Source organism: Pteronotus mesoamericanus, unplaced genomic scaffold, assembly GCF_021234165.1.
Source record: "Pteronotus mesoamericanus isolate MK-2021 breed Mesoamerican mustached bat unplaced genomic scaffold, CSHL_Meso_final contig_98, whole genome shotgun sequence".
Taxonomy (NCBI): Eukaryota; Metazoa; Chordata; class Mammalia; order Chiroptera; family Mormoopidae; genus Pteronotus; species Pteronotus mesoamericanus.
In genome coordinates this window covers 3,218,474-3,244,394 of record NW_026555295.1, presented here as the reverse complement: position 1 = coordinate 3,244,394, position 25,921 = coordinate 3,218,474, and the positions used below count along the sequence as shown (strand labels likewise).

Sequence of the window (25,921 nt, the reverse complement as noted above, 5' to 3'; positions counted from 1 at the left end):
CAAAAAGTAAGGCTACAAACCCCCCACAATCTTGTACATCTCAACATCACTTACCATAGTCAACAAACAAAAGTCTCATTAAGTCAACTCCTGTTTTTTAGGTAAGAAGAGGTCTCTGTAGATCATAGTATTTCACTTTGAGTTATACTGCTAAAAAACATTTAACCAAATCTAGTTTGACCATGCCACTTTGGTATTTTATAAAGTACTATTTTGTACTGAAACTTTGTGACTGTGGAATCTCTCAAAGTGTACATACAAAGGTTAATTCACAGCAGTTTCTCCAAGGCAGAGCATTTTAAACCAAATTAAGTGATCCCTATCACGACTGAATAAACACTGAAATGCAACACAAGTGTGTATTAAAAAACATGGAACTTTGGGGATGCAGAATCAATTTAAATATATTTCAATACCGACAAGTATCAACTTTTCATCAGAAATGGAGGGAGAGGGGCAGAGCTGGCCCTGGAGACAGTGGTGGCCCCACGTGCAACAGCGAACCAGCGACCAGCCAGGTGGCGAGAACACACTGGGCCTTCCACACCCAGGGAGAGGCTGGCCTGGAGGTCTGTGTCTGGGCCTTTTTTCATCACTCAAATCCAACTTTGTTCAATGAGGGTCAGAGGATCCAGAACACATTCTGAATTCTACGAGTGTTCTGCTGGATGGTTTCAAAGTCCAAAGTCTTAGATCAAATTTTATGGAGTTTTGTAATAATCAGTACTCTTACCATTTGATCAAAGGAACTACAAATGCAAAGGCCCCTTTTATCTGGACTCCAGTCCAAACTGGAAATGGGCTGGGTAGACAAGGTAACATTCTGCAGAAGGCTGACCGAACCAGCAACTCCCATCTCCACTCCCTCGGAATCTTTCTTTGACCGCTGAACAGGATATTCACTGAAAACAAGAACAAAGTGGTAAAAAGTGATACAGCCTGTACAAAGGCAAAAGCTGTAAGTAACATTTGCAGAACCCCATCTAAACGCTTCCGGAATGGCTGGGAGGCACTGGCTTCTGCCCCAGAGCTCCGCGGTACAAGTCCCAGCCTAAGGACCTTCTGTGCACCACTCCTGCGGGAGGACGCTGCTGGGAGGAGACTTTAGACCTAAACATCGTTGCTTCCAAAGAGAATAAACCACTCTGAAATACGGGAGTTTCTTTCAGCCGAAAATATAAAATTATAAGAAGAATTGAAGGTGAATTACACATAAATACTATTTGGTCTAGATTCAAGAGAGGGGGAAAGAAATATCCTTGCAGGCAAGGAGAAGTGTTCCTAGTGAAATAATGGAGTATTCCTCCTTAGAAGGCCTTTTAATGCCTATTAGTTATGAGCTATGATGTTGCCTGTATTTTATCAGTGCTAATAAAGGCCAAGAGCTTCAGGATAACAAGCAGCTAAGAAGCAGTGCAGAAATAGACAGGCAGATAACATACTATTCTTTCTTCCTCTCAGCCCCTACAACTCCTTTTGAAAAGAATAAAAGAGTCAGCTGCATAAACAGCCTACACATATTTTTATGCCTCTTGGTAAAGGCTGCAATAATTTAGTATTTTAAAAATAGCAAAGACTTTTTTAAAAACTCTCCATACTCTCTATTAAAGATTTGATATTTTTGTGTTTCAGATATTAAAAAGAAAAAAAAATCAGCATGTTGGAGTCCATTCATTCACAAAACAATTCCTGAATAACTAGGTGAGTTTCCTTAGAAATTCCTGGCTAGTGCTCAAGAAACAGTTATAACTTAATTAGCAAATGGAAATAAAGCTAAATATCATTTTACTTAAACCAGTGATTGTTTGCTGGCATAACACCTGACACAAAACTCCAAACCAACTGGAAGATTAGACTAGATATCTGTTATGGTAAGGATTAAAGTTAATTTTGAGATAAACTACAAATTTCTAATTGCATACAGACCCAATTAACTAAATCCATGACAGTCAAAAATTCTAGCTGCAAAAGTGTTTGCATATCACATGGAAAACAACTCCATGCGTGGATTACAAAGAAGACTGGGACTTAGCGCTGCCAGTAGGCAGCCAAAAGAGGCTGGCCATCAAGTATTGATGCAACAGTGATGTGCTGCTGCACAGCTTGCGGGGGTCTGCAGTCTACCCCAGGGTGGGGACTGGGCTGGAAGCAGCAGGGAAGCACAATGGACAAAGGTGCTAGTAGAGGAGAAAATTACCAAATAACCCACCTACCAGTCAGTCTGCTGGGTGCCTCAAAACTTCTCCTCTGCTTTTTATCCACAGAAACGATATAGTTTTGATCTAGAGCATTCACTCCTGGTTTTTGGTCAGCTATATCCCTAAATACTTTTGTAGCCCTAATTTTCAGAACTCCTTCTAGCTTCTAAAAGGAGCGAATAAATAGAAAACCATTTTGTAAATGTGAAGTCCCAGAAGTATTAAAGATGGTGTTTTTCCTCCTTTTTTTCAAACTTTTTGAAATATCTTTCATTTACGGCTTGTTTTCTTTTTTTTTTCCCCCCCCTTGGGTGATGTTTACAGAAAGAGATAACCATTAACCACACTTTTTATCAGGCCTTTTAAATGAACTGCCTGTCTAGTCCCCGCCTCCTTCGGGGCGAGAACCCCCGAGCACAGTGTGCAGTGAGCTCGCACCGTCACTGGCCCTGCTGAGGAATGCAGACAGCAAACCCCCGGCCAGGCTTCTGCTGGAGACCAATCAGCGTCTTCGGGCTCTGCCTTGGTTCTGTGACAAGGATGTTATCTGAACTTGGGCTAGCGCATTATCAGGATCAAAAACTAACAATTCCAAACCTTTTCCTGTCTCTGAGAGGTATTTTCTAACAACCTTATTATAACATTTCACAAAAGCCTTTGGTGAAAAACTTTTCCTATTTAAAAACAACCGACTAGCAAAAACACATGATTTGAAATCTATGAAAAAGAATTGTTCCTGACCCATTACAATATATGGAAGACAACTAAATAACAAACATATTTAGTGTGTCAGAAGAAGGTTAATATCTAAGATAAGTAGATTTGTAAAAAAAATGCTTAGAAAATACTTATATAATGACGTAAAATTTAAAATCATACCAAAATGAACTAGGTCAAAGGAAGAAAAAAAAAAACCCCAAAAGTTCAATCTAATCCTACTTTAGGCCCACAAATAACATAAAAAAAAAAAAGCCACATATGCTGGCAGACTTACTACTTCCAGAGGTGAAGGCCGCCGGCGCCTCCAGCTGTCAGAAACAGCTCTCGGTTCTGTGGCAGGTGTCGGACCTGCCACACAGTGGACTTATGAGCCTAAACAGGAGGAGAGGCACACAACTCATTTAGAAGCTTATATGATAAAGACTACCCTAGAAGAGAAACCTTGTAAATAAAGAAATTTTACTTCTATAATTTCAACAACTGTTATAAAAGTAATTATTTTCTGGTACTTCTCTTTATAATGGCTACAGAGATTTAGAGGAACCCATCAGAAATCAGGAAAAGCATCATTTTTCTTTATTGCTTTATGAAAAAAGTTCTAATGGATTTAAAGAAAAAGGTGTTAGCAGATTAAAAGTCTAAATTTATAGTACCATATAAATTATGCAAATAGGTTTTATACATTTATATCTCTAGCTCACTCTGAAGAGGGAATAAAACCTCAAAATACAAAAACATATACATATTGCTAAGGAAAAAATATTGCTAAGGAAAAAATAAAGATAGAATACATTTTTTAAAAACAAACTGTAGCCCTGACTGGTGTAGCTCAGTGGGCTGGGCATCGTCCTGCAAACCAAAAGCTCTCCGGTTCAATTCCAGTCAGGACACAGGCCTGGGTTGCAGGCCAGGTCCCAGGTTGTGGGCAGGCGAGAGGCAATCAAATCGATGTTTCTCTCACACATTGATGTTTCTCTCTCCCAGTCTTTCTCCCTCTCTTTCCCTTTCTCTAAAAATAATAAAACCTTTTTAAAAAAATAAACAAACTTTATTTTTTAGTGAAGTTTTAGGTTCACAGCAAAACTGAACAGAGAGTACAGAGAGTTCCCATATATAGAATGAGTTTGAACTTAAAGCTCCCCGAGCTTTATTTTCAACCTACACTTTTGGACTTGTCTGGTCTTCACAATAAGGGTCATAAGGCCTTACAGACTGTGTTTATGGTCATAATAGGCCAAGGCTTTATCAGTCACATTAAACTAAAAGATAAAAATGGCAATCAGATAAAAGTTAACAGCTTGTTTGCACATTAACAGCCAGTAAATCAATCCTAATAGTGCTATATTCACTGCGGGGAGGAGGACGGGAGGAGAAGGGCAGGGAGGAGGGATGAAAGACTTTTGCTTTGTAGAAGCAGTGAGACCAGCTAGCTTGATCTAAGCCACACATAAGACACCTCACATTTTAGTGAGTGATTAGTCTTGACACTGGGTATTAACAGTCTTTTAAGAGAACTACCATTAGCAGATAAAAACACATCTCAAAGCACACACTTTAACATGTGAGTCCTCAGGTGGTTGGGTTCAAGGTCTTAAAACTTAATTTTTTTTGTACGTTAAACTTCTCTTTTTCTTCTGGAAGCTGATAAAAACAACAAAAAGCAAAAAGGGATATGGCCTCTTAAAATACAACAGTGGTTTATTTGTCACACTTAGTAATGACTAGATTAACTGAATGAAAAAAAGGCTTTTTGATTATTTTTATTATTTATTGATTTTAGGGAGAGAGAGAGAGGAAGGGAGATAGAGAAACATCAATTTGTTGTGCCACTTATTTATGCATTCATTGCTTGATTCTTGTATGTGCCCTGACCAGGAATCAAACCTGCAACCTTGATGTATCAGGACAACACTGTAACCAACTGAGCCACCTGGCCAGGGCCTGGGAAAAAATTTTTTTGATGATAACACTCTAATTTACAGATAGTAAGAAACAATGTTGCAAAAGTATATAAAACAATTTAGTAAAGTGCTTTATGTTGATAGATACTTAATATATTCTGAAACAACAAAGGCAAAACAACATTACAATGTATAAGTTACCTTGTTAAGAATTTAGTTCATCAAGCAGTGGCAGTAATTTACATGCAATAATAATTATTGTAATAATAAGATAAAATAAGAACATTGAGAAGTACTACTGAATCCATGATAGAGAAAAGTAGTGAATTTTTATTTCCTGAACAACTTACATATTTTAATCTCATGGAAACTAAAAATCTGTAACTGATCTTTATTTTTATACAGGAGGAAGCTCAGAGTCACATTTCTAACCCATCTCTTGCAAATGACAGGATGTTTCAGCATGAATTTTATGCAATCCCCTTACTCCAGATATCATCTTATTTTTTTAACAAGTATTTTCCCTTTGCCCTGCTTTCTTCTCCTATTTTTCTAACATTATAATACCATATTTTTTTCTAAGTTACATCAAAAACTATTTGAAATAAGGCAAAGTATGTATGTATGTGAGTATAAACACCTACAATGTATCAATCACAGTGATTAACACTTTAAATTTATTTAATGTAGCCAACTGGAATATAAAATAAAATGTGGTCAAATGACATAATATACATGTTAATATATTTTGAAAAGTATATAATTAGTATACTAAGGTGTGCATTGGTATATACCTAAAAGTATATATAACTAGGTATTAATGCAAATATTATATATTAGGAAACACAAGGCTAGATTTTATTGATGAAATTCCTATCATCAGCTAGTTTTCCTGTGATTGCTCCTTAACTACAAAATAAGACCAACTGAGGCCTTCATTATAATCAAGAAGTCTAAAACTGACAAACTTTGGTAAAAGTACTTTTTGCACAGAAGAACTTGTCAAGATCCCACAAGAATATAGTAAAAATAGCTCCCTTCACATAAAGACCTGGAAGGCACCTTGGTGACTAAGTCTATTTATTAGTCTAAAACGAGCTATGAACATTTCTCTTCATAGAAAGACATTTCCCTCAGATTTACCTTTTCTGAAACAGAAGCAAAACCTTTGGTTGGATGCTGAGTTCTCATATCAAAAACATGAAACTTTCCTTCCAGAGATGTAGCTACTAACTTATTCATACTTATATCTTTTCTGTCAAACTCCAAGCTACATACCTGAAAATAGAGAATATTTATTATTGATAGTCTAATGATTATGATTCAGGAGGTTCTTTCCAACTAAGTAAAACAAGTTTAAAATTATTAGTTCCTGTGAAAGCATTTAAACAATCACTTTGTGTTTTGAATCAATATATCAAATACTTTAACAGCATAGAAAAATTTCTTCTTGCTTAATAAGATTAAACCCATCTTGAGTTCCCCAATTATTATATTAACACAATTAAGTCAAGGCTGACTCTAGAAAACAAGAGGGAACCACATTCTTCACAAAAGGCATACAACCCAGGAACCACGAATGTAAAAGGGCCTGGGGAAGCCATTCCTATTTTCAGGCTTTCTAATACAGCAGAAAAAGGCCTCTTACTCGCTTATTTTGATATCACAATGCATGGCCCACAGGTGTCCACAGCCAGGCTGCAGGACTTGCCACTCACCTGGCACTGTTCTATCACCTCTCGGTGGTTCACCTTCCAGGAGAGGGCTACGATTTTCACGGGGTCCCCAAAGGGCTCCACAGCCCCAAAAGGTTAAGACCACCGGTCTAGAGTGGTTGTACTGAGATGAGTTATTAAGAGTCACTTTCCTTGTATAGTTGTTCAGAGGTGGATGAAAACACGCTCAGAGAAACTAAAAAGAATGCAAATGTACATTACCCCATTCTTAATGTTTGTCTCCCACCGCAACGACATGCTTCTGAGATCAAACAGTTTGATGTCCCCGTTGTCATAGCCAGCACAAACAACACGTTCCTCTTGATTATAAGCATTGCCTGCAAATCAAGACAGAACATTTCAGATCTTCGTAAGTGCTAATTTGAAGACTGCTAAAATAACTTTATGAAAATTCGCACATAATTTGTACTGAATCAGATTTTTAAAAATCACATTGAGTCGAATCTCATGTTACCAATCCTGACAGGACATTAAGATTACTAATTTGGTATATGATATATTGTTTTTTAAAGCTCATTCTATACCGAAGGGATATGTGAAAATGTTTATTGGAGGCTAAATTGAAAGCAAATGTTCTCTCTATGCTATATCTGCAAAGATTAAAAGGCCAACTACAGTCCAAACATATAGGGGTTGGTAGAATAAATACAGCCATGTTTCTATTGCTTTTTTTTTTTTTTTTGGTAGTAACTATATATGAATACAAACAGAAACTACTTTAAAACTTATTCATTTTGCAAAAGTTTGCTCTGGTGTTGCCTCACCTTTGTAAGGAAACCTGAAATAAGTTGTAGCACACAGTGATTTATTTTTAGTTGTATGATCACACCTGTAAATTTATATTCTGTAGTTAAAATTCATCCTGCTTGGTTCCAGGAATTTTTTGGGAAATACCTTTTGCCAAGGAAAATGTTAGGGGAGAGGGAGGCCCCTCTAACTCTGCTAGGCTGTCTGGGCATCTTATCCCATTGCCTTTGTTCTTTATTCCCTCCAACTCCCTCTTTTTCATAAACTCCAGCCTTGCACTTCCTCTGTGGGCTCCGCCTACATGATACAACAGCATCTTAAACCTAGGATGTCCAAAACTGACCTCCTCATCTTCCTTTATAAACCATCATACCTTTTGTAAAACTTCAATTAGTACTAGCCTTCACCCCACAATCAGCCTAAAATCTAGTCACCTTGGACACAATCCTTTCCCTTGTTCTTCATCTCCAAAAAATTTCCAAATTCTATTTATTTTGCCATAATATTATCTTTTGAATCAATCCCCTCTGCCTCATTCTCAATGCTTCTAACCTATATCTTTCCTGGAATAATGCAGAACTTCAGGACTCATATTCCCTCTGCCACTTATCCCTCACTCCACTACACAATGCCAGGTTAACTGTCCTAAAGCTCTGATCTTATCTCATCCTTGAAAAATCCTTCAAACATTTACAACTACCTCCAGACCATCTAACTACTTATGGCTGTGGCCCTGTGCAATCTTCACAACTATTCATACCACTACAGTGTTTTCTTCTACATACTTCAGTGGACACTTCTCAAGCTATTTCTTATACTTGAAATTTCCTTCCAATTTCAGTGGTTCAAATCCTATACACCCTTGGTCTGAGGTCAAAATATCCACTCCCCAGTCATCTTTCCCTCAGGATTCCTTCTGCATTGGTCTATGCCTCTTGTGACCTTGTATCGCTCCTACCTTATACTATAATTAATGTAGATATCACGTCCTCTTTACTAAACAATAAGCATCTTGAAGCTAGATAATGTATCTGTTTCACCTTTATATGCTCACAACTTTGAACCTACTTGGCATTCATAAAACATCGTCAAAACCAATGGATTTTCTTTTTAAATTTAATGTCCTATGTTTAAAATTGTACTTATGTCTCTTAGATCAATGATGAAAAGCTGTAATGAGCCCTTTTAATTATTATGTCAATTTTAAATGATGATTTTAAGTGCTAATTGTAAAATTCTCCCCAAGTGTACATGTCTTAAGTTTATATATTACTGCTCATAATATACATGCACAAAATAATTCCCATACAATAATTTTTTAAATTGGAAGTCTAAAACTTTCCTGTAATTAAATAAGAGTCCAATTTTAACATAATATAAAAAATTGAACAGTTCACACATATTGTTAAATCCCAATTTTAATGTCTGTCATCTCCACAGGATTATACTAAGAAAAAAACAGAAAGAAAATAGAGGCTTAAAACTAAATATGGCCCTGGCTGGTGTGGCTCAGTGGACTGAGCACCAACCTGTGAACCAAAAGGTCACAGGTTAAATTCACAGTCAGGGCACATGCCTGGGTTGCAGGCCAGGTCCCCCGTTGGGGGCGTGTGAGAGGCAATAAATCAATATATCTCTCATACACTGATGTTCCTCTCCCTCTCTTTCTCCTTTCCTTCCCTTCTCTCTAAAAGTAAATAAATAAAATAAAAAAGAAAATTTATTTTTAAAAAACCTAAATATGGCCTATATCTCTAATTAGTGAAAATTATTTTAATTTCGATGCTCAGCAAGAGATACAAGGCACATATCAATTAATCCTACAAAATTGACATTCATTTTAAGTATAATAGAGGAACACAGTTATCAAATTTATAAGAATTTTATAATGGCATAGCCATTTTCTAGAAAATAAACATGCCCTATGCAGAGGATAATTAATATAAGATTTGTTAAGTTACCGTTTGCCCTTGAGGCTTTACTTAGCTCCATTACTGGTATTTAGTTCTAAGTCAGTATTACCTGGTTAAACACAAATACATAGTAATTGCAAATTATTTGTGAGCACTTACTCTAAGCACAATTTTAAGCACTTTACATGTATTAACTCACTGAATCCTCAAAACAACACTATTAAGTACATTCTATTATTCCATTCAGCAACCAAGACAGAGAGGAGCTTAAGAACTTGCCCCAGGTCTCAGAGCCATTAAGTGGCAGAGTGAGAATTCCAACCCAGGCTGCAGAGGTTGACATTAACCACCAGTCTATTTGACCAAATAAACTGTCCGAATAATCCACAAAACAGACTATAAAGAGACTAGCAGGGCTTCCTTGAAGCACTGTGCTTTTAACTGTCTGATACTTCAAATCCAAGAGTTCTTCAGTAATTTACCAAATGCCACAGTCCAACAATCTCTCTTGTTTTCTCCTTGTACAGGTTCCATATTGGCAACAGGATCATCTTTTTGCCTTGGGTCCCACACCTTCACCGTTCCTGTCATAAATAAAAGTGAGCCAGCAAAATTCAGCAGAGAATAATGACATTTCTTTTCTGCACTCTCTTCCTATGGCCTCCTGTGTACATGGCAACATTATAGAGGTTATTAACATCTGAGAAATATTCACATTTTTCATACTTAATATCAGAGATATAACTCATATGTCACTGTATGACTTATATTTCCAAATAGATAAACAGAAAAGCCAACACCTGTTTCTAAGTTATCAACAAAGTATGGTTGACAAGGCAAATATAAATGTTATATAATTCAAATCATGCTTTATTTTCTTTGCTTAAGCTTAAAACTAATGTGTTATTTAGAATAATACCAGCGCCATTTTAATTATTTCCTTACTACCCACATAATCATTGACATTATTCTTATGTAGATGAATAAACTGATTTTTACATCTGTGATCTTATATTGGCTTTTAGAATACTATTTCATATACTATTAAGTTTAATTTCCCTGGGGCAATAGAGAACAGGGAAATATTAAATAAAATTAACAAATAATTCTTCTCAATTTAATTTCAACTTCATTTTAATGCAAATTACAGGACTACTAACTAAATAGTGTCACTGTCTATGAGAAATACAAATGCATGTAACAAAATGGTTAAAAGCCAAGTACCTGAGAGAGAATAGAAAAAGGGTTAAAAAAATCCTTAAAAGGGCCCCGCTGGTGTGGCTCAGTGGACTGAGGGCCAGCCTGAGAACCGAAGGGGTTACCAGTTTTATTCCCAGTCAGGGCACATGCCTGGGTTGCCGGCCAGGCCCCCAGTAGGGGGTGTGCGGGAGGCAACCACACAGTGATGTTTCTCTCCCTCTCTTTCTCCCTCCCTTCCCCTCTCTCTAAAAATAAATAAATAAAACCTTTAAAAAAATAAATCCTTAAAAGGGATAATAAACACAGAAAAAGGGGCACTATTCCACTAGATTTATTTCCGAGAATAAAATAAAGTTGGTCATTGAAAAGGTTCCTTGAAGGAGAAAAAAATTCCTGCAAATGTGATGAGGTTTATATTACTCTATAGGGCACATAAAAATTGATAAAATTGATATTTAGCTTGCAATAGTCAAATGAGCAAAGAACATAGCCAATTCGCAAAGCATTTATATTTGTATCTGTAGTAAACAAATACAGAAAGAACACAAGTTGGAATGGAGTACCATTTTTATCTATAAAATTAGAGGAAGAAAGGAAAATCAATGCTAGTAATGTAGGCTGGAAATTTACCCCATCTATTGTAGCTGATAAGGTAAAAAGATACTTTGGGAAGTGTGGCAGTAAATTTTAAAAACCGTAAGATATATTTATCCCAAAAGAATTATGTACATGATAATATTTATTCCTTCATTATTTTTAAGTCACTCTCCCAAAACAATAAGCAAAAAACTTAAGGTAAACTGAATGCTTCTCACAGAGGCATGGTTAAGAATGGTGTGACACATCCATAGGATGGCATGTGACATAGCCGTTAAAATGATCATTATGAAAACTATATGGAAATAGCAACATTTACTTATGACAAAACATTAAATGGAAAATGTAAGATACAAAATCACACCCACACTGATAACGACAGGTCGTTGTGTAAGACAAACCTAATAGTTATGCTAGTGTGGTAGACGGGATGTTATTTTTCTTTCTATATTCCATACTGTTTTTAGGGCTGAAAAGAATATTTGATTTCTGAAATACAGTCACCCTTGAGTAACTATTAGAAAATTCCGCTTCCCTCTTCTATTGTCCCTTTTTAGTCGCTGCAGAGTAGGAAAGCAGAGCTCGTGCGCTTGGAGCTTTCTACAGCACTCAACGGAAGGATCGCGGAACTTCAGTGCTCAACCAGCTGTCAATGTGACAATTTTCACAAGTACTGATCCTGCTTTTTAAAAAAAGAAAATGAAAAGCTGCCACCCACATTATATTGTCAGCTGCCTCAAAAACCTATAAAGACATTTTAAATCCTTCAAGGTTCATGGGAAACTATGGTCAGTAGTTGAACTGGCTCAAAACTAAAATAGTAAGTGCCATGCCTCTATGTCAAAATGCTCAAGAATGAAACAATTGAGGCATATGCAATCAAACTCGCCTATTAAAAAAGTAGACTGTCAGATTTAGTCCATTAAGGTTACCGAGGATTTCCACATAGAAAAGATAAATTGTTGTACAAGTATCATTTAAAAAAAATTAAAATCCATTGACTTACCATCTCGGCTGCCAGTCACAATCTCAGGTGCCCCTTCACCAATTCCTAGTCCACCTACACCATCTATAGTGTTTATGATTTCCTTGTGGCCCTTTACTGAATATACCGGGTTCTCTGGAGCTTCCAAATTCCTACACAACAGAAGACAGTTTCTTCTTATACCACATGTCCCAAACGTTTAGTCCACCACTAAAATGTAAGAATGCATACATACCATCTTTAGATTTTTGTTTAAAAATAAGGGTTTTGCTGTGTATTTATACATATCCTCCCAATTACTTCTCGCCACTTCCGCATCTTTTAAGCCCTCAATGAGAACAGTCATTTATTCAATTTAGAATTCAAACTCCCAAGTCGACTTTACTTAGGATTCTTATAAGGCAGTCTATCCAGGACCTCTGGCCAGGAATGACGGCGTATTGGTAAATGCAGATTCCCAGGCTCCTCCCCAGATGTAATTAGTGAGGATCTCTGGGACGGGGTCCCAAACCTGCTGGCTCTTTGCTGACTGAAGTCTGATCATTACTTCTTTAAATACAGATTAAATTCAAAATTTAGAATGTTTCCAAAGTAGTGTCACCTTCTGAGATTTATTTTAATATATGAGTAGTGTGCACTTTGTACACATTCTCCCTTTATAATTTACTATTGTATTTTCTCACTGAATTCCATGTTGATTTGCATTTAGTTTTATATTTTTCAGTTTATCATTGCGCTGGTCACAGATATTTTAGTCAAACTGCCTGAAGTTTGCCTAGCTTATTTAAGAGAAAGGAATGCAGGAAGGCACCTATTACAATGCTACATGTGCTTGAGTCTACATGAGGTGGCTGGACGGTGACTGGCTCAAGCAGGTCATGTTAATACATCCTTTTTCTTGCTTGTCCCCTTGTTTTACTTTTCTATTGAAGCTTCTATCCATGTTTTTCTTTATCAAGTCAGTTTTCAGTAACTTACACTTAAAAAAAATTGAGTGTAGCTTTTCATGATATAATCCCTATTTATTAATGAGCCAGGGTTAGTAAAATCTCACTTCGCAGATTTGAGATAGTTCGTCCTAGTTCAGAGATGATGTTTATCTTGTAGTATTATTGTGAAATAATCAAGAGACTAAACAGGACTGAGGTTCTACTTAAAAAGCTATTTTACTGCCCTGACCAGCGTGGCTCAGTTGGTTGGGCATCATCCCACAAAGCAAAAGGTTGCCGGTTCAGTTCTGGGTCAGGGTATATGTCTGGGTTGTGGGCTCAGTTCCCAGTCACGGCTCTTACACGAGGCAACCTATCTTATCTCTCACATCGATGTTTCTTTCCTCCTCTTTCTCCCTCCCCTCCCCTCTCCCTAAAGATCTTTCTTTAAAAAGAAAAAAAAAGTCTTTTCTTTAAAAAAAACTTTTATTATGTGTACAAATTTTTTAAAAAACACTACTCTTTAAAAATGTAAAATTGTAAGACATAGCAATGAAAATAAGTAATACCAGTTCTGTGTATATATATATTTACTTTAAAAAATAACATTCAGACTGGTCTCTTTCCCATTTCTTTCAAAGTATATGACTGCATGTAAGAACTAATACATTGTAATAAATGCTAACTTAATTATTAAGCAGTTAAAGCAAGGGTGAATCAAAATAGCTTCACTATGTTTTATTTTAGGATTCTAAGACAGATAAATAGGTCAAAGTAATTTAATTACAAAGTAGCAGATTCTAAGTGAAAAATCAAGAAAGGTTACATTAGAAAACAGGAAGTAGGGAAGACAGTTTATCTCTAGAACATTACCGTGTACTTCAGATGATTAAGAGATATTTCTGGAAAGTAACTACAGAGACATTTGAATTCATTCAACTTCAACTTAAATATGAGGAAATAACTCTCAGTAAAACATGAAAATTAAAAGCAGCTGGCACAATTGTGATTTTGCTCATTCAAAGCAGGTTTCTCTTCATTTGCTCAACAGATGTGTTCCTAAAAAGCTGTGCTCAGATGTTATTAGCTAGCGCATTAAAAAAGTTTTTTTAAAAGAACTTGGAATTCTACATTAAAAAATTAAAACAAACAAAAACTTAATGTATCATTCTGTAATGCCAAATGTATTGCTGAAATGCAAACAATACATACCTGATTTTTTTCCCATGTTCTACATGTTAATTTTTATATACTGTATCCTTCAAGGTGGAGGGAGATAGACCATTATTTACAAATACAAGGTATTAAATGTTAGAATCAAACAGCATATGTAGAAATAAATATTAACAACATTATTTGAAATACCTAAAGAAAAATTAGACTTCTCTCTTTCAGAGGAAGAGTAAGAAGACTATCAAAGGAATTGTTTATCTCATATCTTAATACTAATTAAATAATCTTACCATATATGAAGGTTTCCAGCAAAATCTCCAGTAGCTAAGTATCTCTGCTGTAAAGATGTTGCACCAAATGTTCCACATTTAATAGGTTTGGCCTTTTCAATCTTGATAAAAGAGAGGGAGAGAGGATACATTATTTATGTAAGCAGCTACATATTTATATTCCATGATATTTATAGCTTTATTAGGATTTAAATAAGGCACATAATATAAAAAGCATTAAAATGTTTTCTGATAAAAATTGTCATGTTTTTCCTTTAGTCATTCTTTTATACTTTAGAAGTATGTAACTGTCTAAAAAATGAGCTTTAATTTTGCCTTTCCTCTCATCTCGCTAATAAGACATTCAAATGCTAACAACTCAACCATCTCTACTGGTTAGCAAATATGAAAATTTCAGCATTTAATGTGGTATTCCTCTTTAAGAGCCTCTGTAGAAATAAGAATGTAATGAAGATACCGTACTTTCCAGATGGCTACAGGAACAAAAATGATTATGACTGTCTTACAGTTTTCCCTGCAGAACCCTCAAAACTGAGAATGTTTATGTCCTATTCTCTGTAGGACTCTGTCACTGCACAGAGATGTGTATACCTGTGTGTACCAAAGGCACTGCCATTGGTATGCCTTAGGCAATCTTTTCAGGTTCTTTTTATTTAAAAGTCTACTGCTCCAAGTACTGTACATAATCACATTAATAAAATAACCATATACCAATGCACTTGGATTATGGAAGTCACATGAAGACCATATTACTGAAAGAATCCTTGGAAATTATCTAATATAATACTCCCCTGTCATTAGGTAAAGATATCCAAGCCTAGAGCTTTACAGATTCGCCCAACACAAGCATTCAACATTTATTGATTTCCTACTATATGCAAGTCAATGAACTGGACAGAAGAAGATACAAAGATGAGTAAGACTGGCGATGCCCTCAAGGAGTTTACAACCCAAATACAGTAGGGGATAGGTTCCAAGACCCCCACTGGATGCCTAAAACAGAAGATAGTACTGCACACTATGTACACTATGTTTTTTCCTGTACACATCTATGGTAAAGTTTAATTTATAAATTAGGCACAGTAAGAAATTAACAATAACTAATAATAAAATAAAACAATTATAACAACATACTTATTTTAAGTAAAATAAGGATAACTTGAACACAAGCATTGTGATGCTGAGATCCTGAGACCATCAATCTAATACCAAAGTGGCCACTAAATGACTAACAAGCAGGGAGCTTCTACAATGCAGATACCAGGGTGGGACAGAGTAGGATGGCAGGAGATATCATCATGCTACTCGGAATGGCATGCAACTTAAAACTTATGAATTGCTTATTCCTGGAATTTTCCATTTAATATTCTCAGACTGCGGAAACTGTGGAAAGCAAAACCGTGGATAATGAAACCATGTCAGTTCTCCTCGGACTCCTCCTACATACGCACGTGCCCTGTACTACTCTCACCTACTCCCATACCTCTGCGGGTCTTTCATTAATCTCTTACATCCTGATGTTTCTAATTTCGCCAAAGTCCCCGCTGGCCCCAGCCTCACCCGCCCAGGTCACTGACATCCTGCCTGGAGTCTGCTCTTCCTCTGGCTCAGCCCCTGGAAACTGGACAATCTGGAATTAGCTGAGGCCAGGATTTGATGCCTGTCCCCCACCACTCTCTAGCCTTGTATCACCTTCCATTTACTGTCAGCCTCAAAAGGGCAAAACTATTCCTCTTGGTCTCTACAGTCTTTACACTTTTTTATTCTTGACATTTATATAAATAATACATTTCCCTCTAAAAAATTGAAACAAAAAAGGCAAAAAGTTAGTCTCCCTTTGACACTCCCCAGAATTCCCATCCTTCTCAACCTTTTTCTATACACTTACAAACACACATAGGTTTGTTTCAATATGAAGAGGATCATCAAATAATTGTCCTTTGACTTGATTTCTTTCCAATGACCAATACATCCGGATAAACTTTTTTCCTCGACACAGAGTTCTCCGGGTGCCAGGGCACCTCCCCTGGTAACCCTTCAGCTCCTGTGCCAATCTTCCTCCCTCCTATTAGGGTTGCCCTGTTTCATATAATTTAAAAAATATTTTCCCTGCCACTTTTCAATGTCTGGCTGGACATTTCCGTATAGGGTATACACAACAACTTTCAAAGAAAAAGAAAATTCACTTCACACAAACTGCAAGTATTTTTTTTCATGATTCAAAGGATATTGTTATATGGTACAAAGCTCTGGAAACTCTCAACCTGTTCAGCTTTTTTATGGTTTGGGATCTATGTAAATTAGCAGTCACTATGTAGCCGGGTATAAAGTAAAGCGTTGACAAACTCCTTGGAATTGTCCAGTGAATCAGCCATCTATAATAGCATGGTTGTAAAAGATAATATTGGTGAGAAGCACAGAACCACAGAAGGTTCACTGTATCAGACTGGTATTATTTCAGTTATTTTTCCAATTTTATAAAGAAGGGTATCTTATAATGTGGCAACACAGAGGATCAAAAATTTCTGTCAATGTAACCAAGTGGACAGTTTTCAAATCCCTTATGTCCTCCCCACCTTCGCCTTCCCTTAAATAAAAGTACCCGAAATCATACTATATATTACTAGTGATCTAGCACATTACCACTGTTAGGACACAATTTCTATGGTTAAACTAATTCAAAGTCCCAGCTTTTTTTTTTTAAATGTGTTTATTAACATTCAAACTCCCTTCATACAAGACCATATAAAAATTCTTAGCATTTTGATTATACGTAAGTCTATACATTTTCTACAGTTACAATGATGTATAATTTAGCTTTTCATAATACATTGTTTAAATAGATTATTAGTTCTGCTAAATATAAGCGACTATTTTCAAATCCAATATGTGAACAATTTCCTCTGTACATGGTTTAGCAGGGCTAATTAGCACAATATGCTCTTTATTAAGAGGTATACAATCTGTGTGTTAACAGTTGAAGTTTGGTATTTTTGTACATCATTTCCTTTTGCTTTGATCACAACACAAAACCTTCAAGGATACTGAAATTCAGTAACTTCAGTCCAGTGACATATTACTTTATCTGATGAATCAATTTCATACATAATACTATAGTATTAGAAACCTTAAAACTTGAAATCTGCACCAATACAGACTGTTCCTTTCAGGGTAAGACTGCTCGGGAACAGAAAGGGGAAAGGTGGCTTTGAGTTTGTGCTGCCAATTGGAGGAAAAATGCTGAATTACCTTGTTGTCCCTCCCTAATGATGGCAATTTGGGGTAATATCAAAACAAACATTCCAACTCAACAACTCTAGGTAACTTTATGGAGGTGGGAGTTGGCTTAGACTACTGAGAAAAAAATTTTTTTTTAATATTTTGGCTGTATTTCATTCCAAAATAAGAGTTGATTTGATGCTTGAATTACAGCACCAGTCTGTTAATACTTATTAGTAAAATGAAGTATACTCCAGATAAATATTAGATTTTTAAAAAATGGTTTCAGTAAGATTAAAGTGTAGAATACTAAAAAAATGTTATTTCTACAGAAATCTGTGAAGGGAGCAAAAAATATCAAATTATATACCTAAATAAACATTTTAAAGAGAAATAACCCAATCACCTTCTGATTGGGTCAAACAGTATTTGCTATGTTGTAATCCTGTTCACCATTGGACTGCAGCTGAACCACAACACCGCGTTCGTTAATCTCGTTTTCTGCGTCGCTATTGTCAGTCTCTTCACTGTCATCTTCCTCACAGTCTGAAGATTCTGTCAGGTTTTGATGTGAGCGGGATTCTGACAAAGCCCCAAATGACTGGGTGCTAACAGAAGCCAAAGGTCAAAGTAGAGGGGTATGTTCTGACACTTCGTTTTCTTCCTGACCACCGTCTGTCAGAGTCTGGATCACCTTGAGAAGAAACGTTTTGCTTGCAGACTGGACAGGTTTTTTTGGTTGTAGTTAGCCAAGGATCTACACACTTGCAATAAGCATTGGAACAGGGAAGGATTCTGAGCTTATCTCCCTCTTCATAGTCATCCAAACAAAGGGCACATACATCACATTCATCTCCCCGGTCTCTGGCAAAGGCGGGGGCAGAGTGGGCCACAGACGCCTGAGGAGAGATGGGGGAAGGCGGCTTTGGGGAGCGAATGGAGACTAGCCCGCCGGATCTCGGGGCGCACTCCTCCGCACGCGGCAGCAGCCGTCTTGCCTCAAAGTCCCAGCGACCCCCGCCCCTCGGCCCGTTTGTTCAGTGAGCCTGGGGCTCCCCTGCTCCACGTCATTGATAATGGCTCCCACCGCCTCAGGCGGAGGGTGCAGAGCGCCCGTCGGTGAAAAGTGAGGTGGGCCCTAATGGGCAAGAATATGGTTCCAGGGACTCAGAGGATTAGGGGCCAAGGAGAGCTTATCATACATTGCAATAACTGTGGAAATTCTTCTCAGAAAAGTACTGGGAAGCCTGGTCACGCGCTGCCCTTCACCCGCTTCCCATAATCCCACGCCTACCACCTGCAGCCTCTGACGGGGTTTCCAGTCTTCCTCCCAGGCCCCGGAAGACAGAAACACTAACTTCTGCTTTTCAGTGCCTACAGCGAGCACACTGTTCTTCTAAGGCTTTAGTGCTGGGCACAAAAACCTGGCAAGCACAAAGGTTGCTCCCCATGTTACTCCTTTACCTTTCACCTGTGGGCCCTTGGATTAGAGAATCTCAAGCCGTGTTTCTGGACTATACTAATCTTCTGGTACCAACGGAATTTTTTCCCTCCTTTTAAAAACAATATGGAATGCTTCATGAATTTGCATGTCATCCTTGCTCAGGGGCCATGTTAATCCTCTCTCTATTGTTCCAATTTTAGTATGTGCTGCCAAAGCGAGCACAGGTAATAATTTTTTTAAAGCTGTTTTTTTTCCCCTTGAAGTTAGATAGTACTAGTAAATGAACACCAACAAGAAAACCTGCAACTGAGGATAAGAAATTTCCTGTGATGTAAAGATTACAATGTATATAATAGTGTCAGATTTTCCTACTGGAAAAACCCCTGTGCAGAGGTGGAACTGACTATTCCAGTATTTCATGATATTTCACAAACAGCAACACAATGACCAGGTGTTCTGACACCTGAACACATAGGAGAATCCCCACCTTAGAATAAACCAAGCTGAGAACTATGTATGCTATGCATATCCATTACACGATAGGCCAGTGTACTAGTTTCATTTTGTCACTTCATAGATTCTAAAAGTGGATGTTTATTGCAAATGGAATGGAATGAAGTAAAATGTATCTACATCTACAGGCACAGACTCACAGGGTTGGCACCTAACCTGGGGTACACAAAATACACAAAAGCCTTTTGAAATCTGGCGGCTCTCGCTTTTCCCCTTCCCTGACTCTTTGTTCTTCAGACACACCAAAGTCATTTCTACCTCAGGGCATTTTCCTTTACTCTTCCCACTGCCTGGACTGCTCCTCCCTTAGATCATGTCTTCCTTGTCCCAATTCAGATTTCATTTTAAACGTCACCTTCTCCAAGGGGCCTTCCCTGCCCCTCCAATCTGAAGTGGAACTCCCAATCATTATCATTTGCCCTGTTTAATCTTCATTTACCAGAAAAATTATTTTATTCCTTCAATTATCTATCTCCTCCCTTTCTAGAATGAGTACCACAGAAATGGGGCCTTGTCCAATTTGTTCTATACCTAACAGGTGCTCAACATTTGTTAAATGACAGTATAAATGATTATCTATTAATCTCTGTCCTAGTGCATGGAGGGAGGAACCACTGCTAGAGTTTGCATTCCCATTTCTCCCACGTTTTCACGTGACATACAGTTTCCAATGTCATTTGTGTGCAATAATGAAGACAGAATCCATAAACTGAACACCTACATGTCAGATACTGTTCTGGATGTTTTCTAGACCAGACCATCCCTTCTCTTTCTAACACATGCAACTGCAAACTAAGCGCTTGGAAGACCCTTGCCAGATAAGGAACCAGGTTCAGAAGATTAGGAGACTTGCCCAAGGTTCCTAGAACCAGGTAGTCTCCAAGCTCTTTCTATTACATTAGGCTGACTCCAGGCCTACATGTGTATCAATCAAATAAACATTTTTTTTATATAGCCCCCCATCTGTAAACCTGAGTCATTAGAAATACCAAAGAAATGTTCCAATCCTGAAATGAACTGTGAGGTAAAAGCATGAACTAAATCTATGGTGCTTTCATATTTGTGTCTTTTGGTTATTACCTTCATTCATATCTTTACAAGATAGAAATATATGACATTCATGTTGTACAAGAATCAAATTAAACTCAAAATATATAAACATATTAACAAATAAACTCAAATGTATAAACATCTGCACAAGGAGGACTGTACTTTGTATCCCAGAACAGGGATGAGCTGTTCTGACAAATGGACTTAACAAAAGCAAGGGTGTTTTGCCCTGACCAAGATGGCTCAGTTGGTTGGAGCATTGTTCCTTAGACCAAAAGGCTGAGGGTTCAATTCCAGGTCAGGACACATACCCAAGTTGAGGGTTTGATCCCCAGTTGGGGCTCGGACGATGTTTCTCCCTCACATCAATGTTCCCCTCTCTCTCTCATCAATGTTCCCCTCTCTCTCTCATCAATGTTCCCCTCTCTCTCTGCTCTCTGCCCCAAAAGCAATGAAAAAAAAATGTCCTCGGATGAGGATTTAAAAAAATAATAATAAAACTTAAAAAATATAAAAAAGCATCAGTGTTTTCTCCTTCCAGAGACATTCACAGAAATCATAATAGCAGCTAAATTAAGAGGATGCTGGAGTGAAGCTAATATTATATAGTTCATAAAAAAATGCCCCATTAAATATTTTACCTTTTAAAAAGAAAAGATAAAAAGAATTCAGTGATTACCTAAAATTCTTCTTGCTAGAAAACCTGCCTGGGTGGCTTAGTTGGTTAATCATCGTCCCTGACACCAAAACGTTGCAGGTTTGACCTCCAGTAGGAGTGGCTTTGATCCCCAGCAGGGACATGTATGGGAGGCCACCGATTGATGTTTCTCTTTCCTTCCATTCCTCTCTCTCTAAAATCAAATCAATAAACACATTCTTGGGTGAGAATTACAAAAAAAAAAAAAAAAAAAAAAAAAAGGAACAGCAGCAGCAGCTCTACTTCGTGAAATTGATATACAATGATAATTAGTATATATTACCTTTTGCTATAGGATAGTGAAAATGACCATCCATGATGGTCATGTTTGACCCAGATGTTGGTTCTCTTTGCTACAATAAGTTAACACGATTAAAAAGACCATGATAGGTAATTCCAGTGAGAGCTATTTTTGTTCTGTCTGTGAGTGAATCTAATACAGCTTGTCAGTATTTCCTCCTCCACATCCTGGCACTACTTAATTAGCATTAAAAGGTTTAGTCAACCAAATGCTAACAAGCAGTGAATTCAGTGCCACAGGGGCTAAAAAGGCAGTACTGTATTAGCTTATTACTAAATTTTAAAGTATAAATATCTCCAACTACAGTTCCATTTTTCAGGGCTACCCTTAGTCCTTTGGACCAATTAGGAAAATAAGGTGCCTTCTGCAGGCTGATGAAGTCTCACACAGAAAGGCGTGAGGAAAGAGACGGACTGCAGCTCTCACTGAACTGCTGGCCAGACCCCCTGGGGTGACGCAACCAACTGTTCAACTGCACAGGGAGGCCCTGCCCTAGCTCCCCATCTATCTTTGGTCACAAAATAAGGACGGCACCAACAAAGGCCCATTTTCTTCCTTATTTTTTAACTTGGATGCACAGGCTTTGGAGTACATGACTTGAGGAGGTCCCACAATGATAGAATCAGGTATGTTTCCTACTATTTTAATAAAATAATTCATCTAGCCCCATTGTAGTCAACCCTGGTACTCATTACAATCACCTGGTGGAAACTGAAAAAATACTTATTTTCAACTGCAGTCTAGTCTAGATGCAAGAGTGCCAGTGCGTCAGGACTTCTGGAGGTGGGACCAAGGCATGAATATTTTAAAACACACACACACACACACACACACACACACACACACACACACCCAACCAACCAACAGCAACAATACACATTCAGGTGATCATGATGCACAGTAAGAGCTGAGAATCATTGAGCTTGTACTTAGTCTATATTCTTTTCCATTGCATCATTACTGCCAATTCCAATGCAAATTCTTACATGTTTCTGCATTTGGTTTATCCTCTCTTTAGATGGCAGGTTCTTTAGGAGAAAGGACACATGTTTCAAATACCTTTGGTCCTCCATAGATAGTTTATGGTAAAAAAAAAAAAAAAGGAAGAAGAAAAAAAAGAAGATGGCGCCACCGCTGCAAGAGGTACAAGTGAAATATAAAAAGTGGTTACCCTGAGGGTTAAGATCATGGGTGATATTTTTTCCTATCTATATTTCTAAAATGTTTTACAATGAACACAATTTACAATTACTTTTGCTAAAAAGCAAAATTATTTCAAAAATTTGTTAGAATTCTCCATAATCTCTAGAAGAGCCAAAGAGCACTATTTCATTTTATGGAACAAAAGTATTCCTGAAATTTACACAAATCATTCAGTCTTATAAAAAGGCAGTCACAAGTCTGTAGATGCTCTCTGGTTGAGCTTCGATTGGTATTTTTTCTTAATACTTCACCTTTAAATTTCTGTTATTCTAGTGTTTCCCATTTGTTTAAACTCCTGACCCCAATCAAATGATCAGTAAGCTAATATTTAAATTACCCAAATTACACTACGTAAAGTATATGATTGTCTAGCCATTGAGCTGTACACCTGAAACCAATACAAATAAAACTGAAAGAAAAAAAATCACCCGTTATATCCTTTATAGATATACATTTACTCGTTCTTTTAACAAGTATATTTATTGAGTTACTGCTCCTTACATACCATGTAAATAAATACACTGTCCTTACTTTCCAGAAGCTTACAATCTAATTAGAGATTAATGGGACAGAATGATATATTTTAGGTACAGACAGTAAGTACTACAAGAATGCAATGTAAGAAAATGCAATGTGTGGGGATCAGGAAGGGAATTCATGTGAGGTGGGTACCTTACCAGAACTGGAATTATCTTCTGGAGGGCGGGCCCCTTGTAGTACAGGCTTCCCATTCTAGGTCAGTGTTCTAGAAACCCATCTGTCAGTGTACCAGCTGGTGGTGTTGTGAGAGGCTGTGTTCTGCTTCAGTGTTTTTTTTTTGGAAGACTCTTTTAACACATTTGTCCATTTCATGATGGGTGATTTACCAGGACATCTGCCCACACCCCACTTAGTGTTCAGTAGGTTTTGACCAGAAAACGACATCACCTCCCCACACTGTGCCCCATCTTTCCCATTCACCAGATCTTGCCCGAGTGACTTTCTTTTGTTTCCCCAGAGGAAAAAGGTCCTCAAAGAGAAACGTGGAAGTAAAACAAAAAAATGGCAGAAGCACTAAAAGGCATCAAAATTGCGAGTTCAAAAGCAGTTTTGAGCAGTGGAAACATGTCTCAGTAGGTATATTGCATCATATGCAGAGTACTCTGAAGGTGACTGAAGTTTAAAAACGTAAGAATAAATAAAAAAATAAATTTATTTATTTTTTATAAATAAATTCCGTTTTGGGGGATCCGCCCTTGTATATCAAATAACCTGACTGGACCTCAGAACTGCAATAGGTGACTGGTGATGAACTGGTGAGCAATTTAAGGAAACAGAAAAGAACAAGCCATGTTTACTCTGAGTAGAGTCCCTGACTACAGAAGACAGTTAAACTGAACAAGAAAACTGGCACTCACAGAAATTTAAAGTGGAATAGAGCCCAACTTACCTTTTAATCTAAGCTTTCCTATCGAAAATATATTCCTCCTTTACCAGTTTAACCTCCGATCCCTCCAAGCAGATTCTCTCTATAGCTTTTGATCCCTGCAGTTGTCAACTTTCCCTGCAGCCTACTGCAACCCTATCATACACCTGAGTATGATCTTTTTTTTTTTCAGGTAACTCAAATCAAGGCATTTTAAAACTGTAAAAAGGTATAAAAATGTTAGTTAACAGCATTATTCCTAAATTCTTTCACTAGCAATCTTTATAAAACTTGTATACCTGATCATGCCACACACTGCTTAAAGCCCTTCAATGATGTCCTGTTTTTCTTAGGGGGAAAAAAAAAGGCATGAATTTTAAATGACTTACAGATCTAGCAATGTTTGGCCCCTGCCTACCTCTTCTATTTAAGAAGATAATCTTTCTCCCACCGCTGAGCTTTCTAGGCCGTTTCCACTGGAAACCTCCTCCTCTACTCCTAGTTCGGGCCAGAACAGTTTCTTCCAATCCCTAATCTGTTTCTACTCTCGGAAAACCGTGTTTTTTTGTTTGAGAATTTATCGTGGTCTGTATTTCTGCATCGTTGGTTTGATTATTTAACTGATTCTCTCTCCCACCAGAAAACTCCATGAGATCGGGGATGGTCATTCAAGGCCTGGGAATACCAGGCAATCAATTGATAGCTGTTGAAAGAATAAATGATAGGTGGTCTCCAATTACACTGCAGGCATACAGGCATACGGAAGCCTGCTTCGGCTCTGCTTGTATGAAAAAGCATTTTACTAACACGTGCCTATTAACAGACTTTCCACAAACTGAGCACTGCCCCGAAAGGCCTCGAATTTAGATCCGAATTCGTAACGATACTTCCACTGACCTAGCTCTTGACTGCGGGGGTGGCTGGAGAACGGGGCTGGGAGGGCGCGGGTGAAATAGCCCGCTGAGAATTCAGGACTCGACCGAAAGCATTTTACGTTAGAAGTATTCCTCAACCTGCGATCAACTTGGCTACTCCCGCGCAGCTCGAGCTGTGCGTTTGAGGGACACTGTACGCAGGTTTTGGCAGAAAGGAATGCAAACCCCCAGGATCCGCACTTGCCCCCCAACGGTACTCCCAGATCCTGGAACTCCGCAGTCTCGACCTAGCACCCACCTCCCGAAGCAGCTTTAGGTCCCCGTGCTGGATCTCGTACAGCTGAATGACGCCGGTGCCCCGTGCGAAGTTGCCCATGGTCACAAATTTGGCGCTGCACGGCACCCACTTACAGTCAAACACTGTGTAGTTGAGGCCCTTCTGGATATGGGCAATGATCTGAGGCTTCTCGAAGGCCGACATGGTTCGCGCGACTTCTCCTCCGCGAACCGATACTTTCCCACCCTGACAAAACTCTAACCTGGAAACCAGACTCAAAACATTAAGGACAATTTGTCCCTCCCGCTTGCCGTATTCGCACCCTGGCGCCCTAGCAAATTGGATTTAGTTGTCTCGGATAATGCCAGATGCCCTACTGAGATCGCACAAGACATTTCTTCACCGATGGCACAAACTTGTTTGTGGCCTTTACCGACTGCATTTAACCCATATACAGATTAGAGATCACGAAATGTCGTAGCTGTGAGTGGCAGGGCAAGAAGACCACAAGAATACGGCATATTTTAGAACAGCCCTATGTCCTACCT

At 37.9% G+C, this 25,921-nt stretch overlaps 1 protein-coding gene and 1 non-coding gene across 2 annotated transcripts; both read right to left on the bottom strand.

The window, feature by feature from the left end:
* Positions 1-25,729, bottom strand: DNAAF10 (dynein axonemal assembly factor 10). The gene is made up of 8 exons (XM_054586872.1): positions 25,395-25,729; positions 14,390-14,490; positions 12,019-12,149; positions 9,698-9,799; positions 6,757-6,872; positions 5,963-6,097; positions 3,193-3,290; positions 1-902 (listed from the first exon to the last, which is right to left on the bottom strand). The coding sequence occupies exons 1-8, from the start codon at positions 25,575-25,577 to the stop codon at positions 695-697; spliced, it is 1,074 nt and encodes a 357-aa protein (XP_054442847.1). The 5' UTR covers positions 25,578-25,729; the 3' UTR covers positions 1-694.
* Positions 19,170-19,272, bottom strand: LOC129081406 (U6 spliceosomal RNA). The gene has a single exon (XR_008530305.1). It is a non-coding gene; the product is annotated as a U6 spliceosomal RNA (small nuclear RNA).
* Positions 25,730-25,921: the final 192 nt, after the last annotated feature.

What these genes read in the sequence shown, in the direction of transcription:
- DNAAF10 (XM_054586872.1), bottom strand. Translation starts at nt 25,577, where the DNA reads ATGTCGGCCTTCGAGAAGCCTCAGATCATTGCCCATATCCAGAAGGGC. An exon ending in ACCTAAAGCTGCTTCGGGAG is followed by an intron (nt 14,491 to 25,394) that starts GTGGGTGCTAGG and finishes TCTTTTATCAAG; the next exon opens with ATTGAAAAGGCCAAACCTAT. An exon ending in GCTGGAAACCTTCATATATG is followed by an intron (nt 12,150 to 14,389) that starts GTAAGATTATTT and finishes TCTGTTGTGTAG; the next exon opens with GAATTTGGAAGCTCCAGAGA.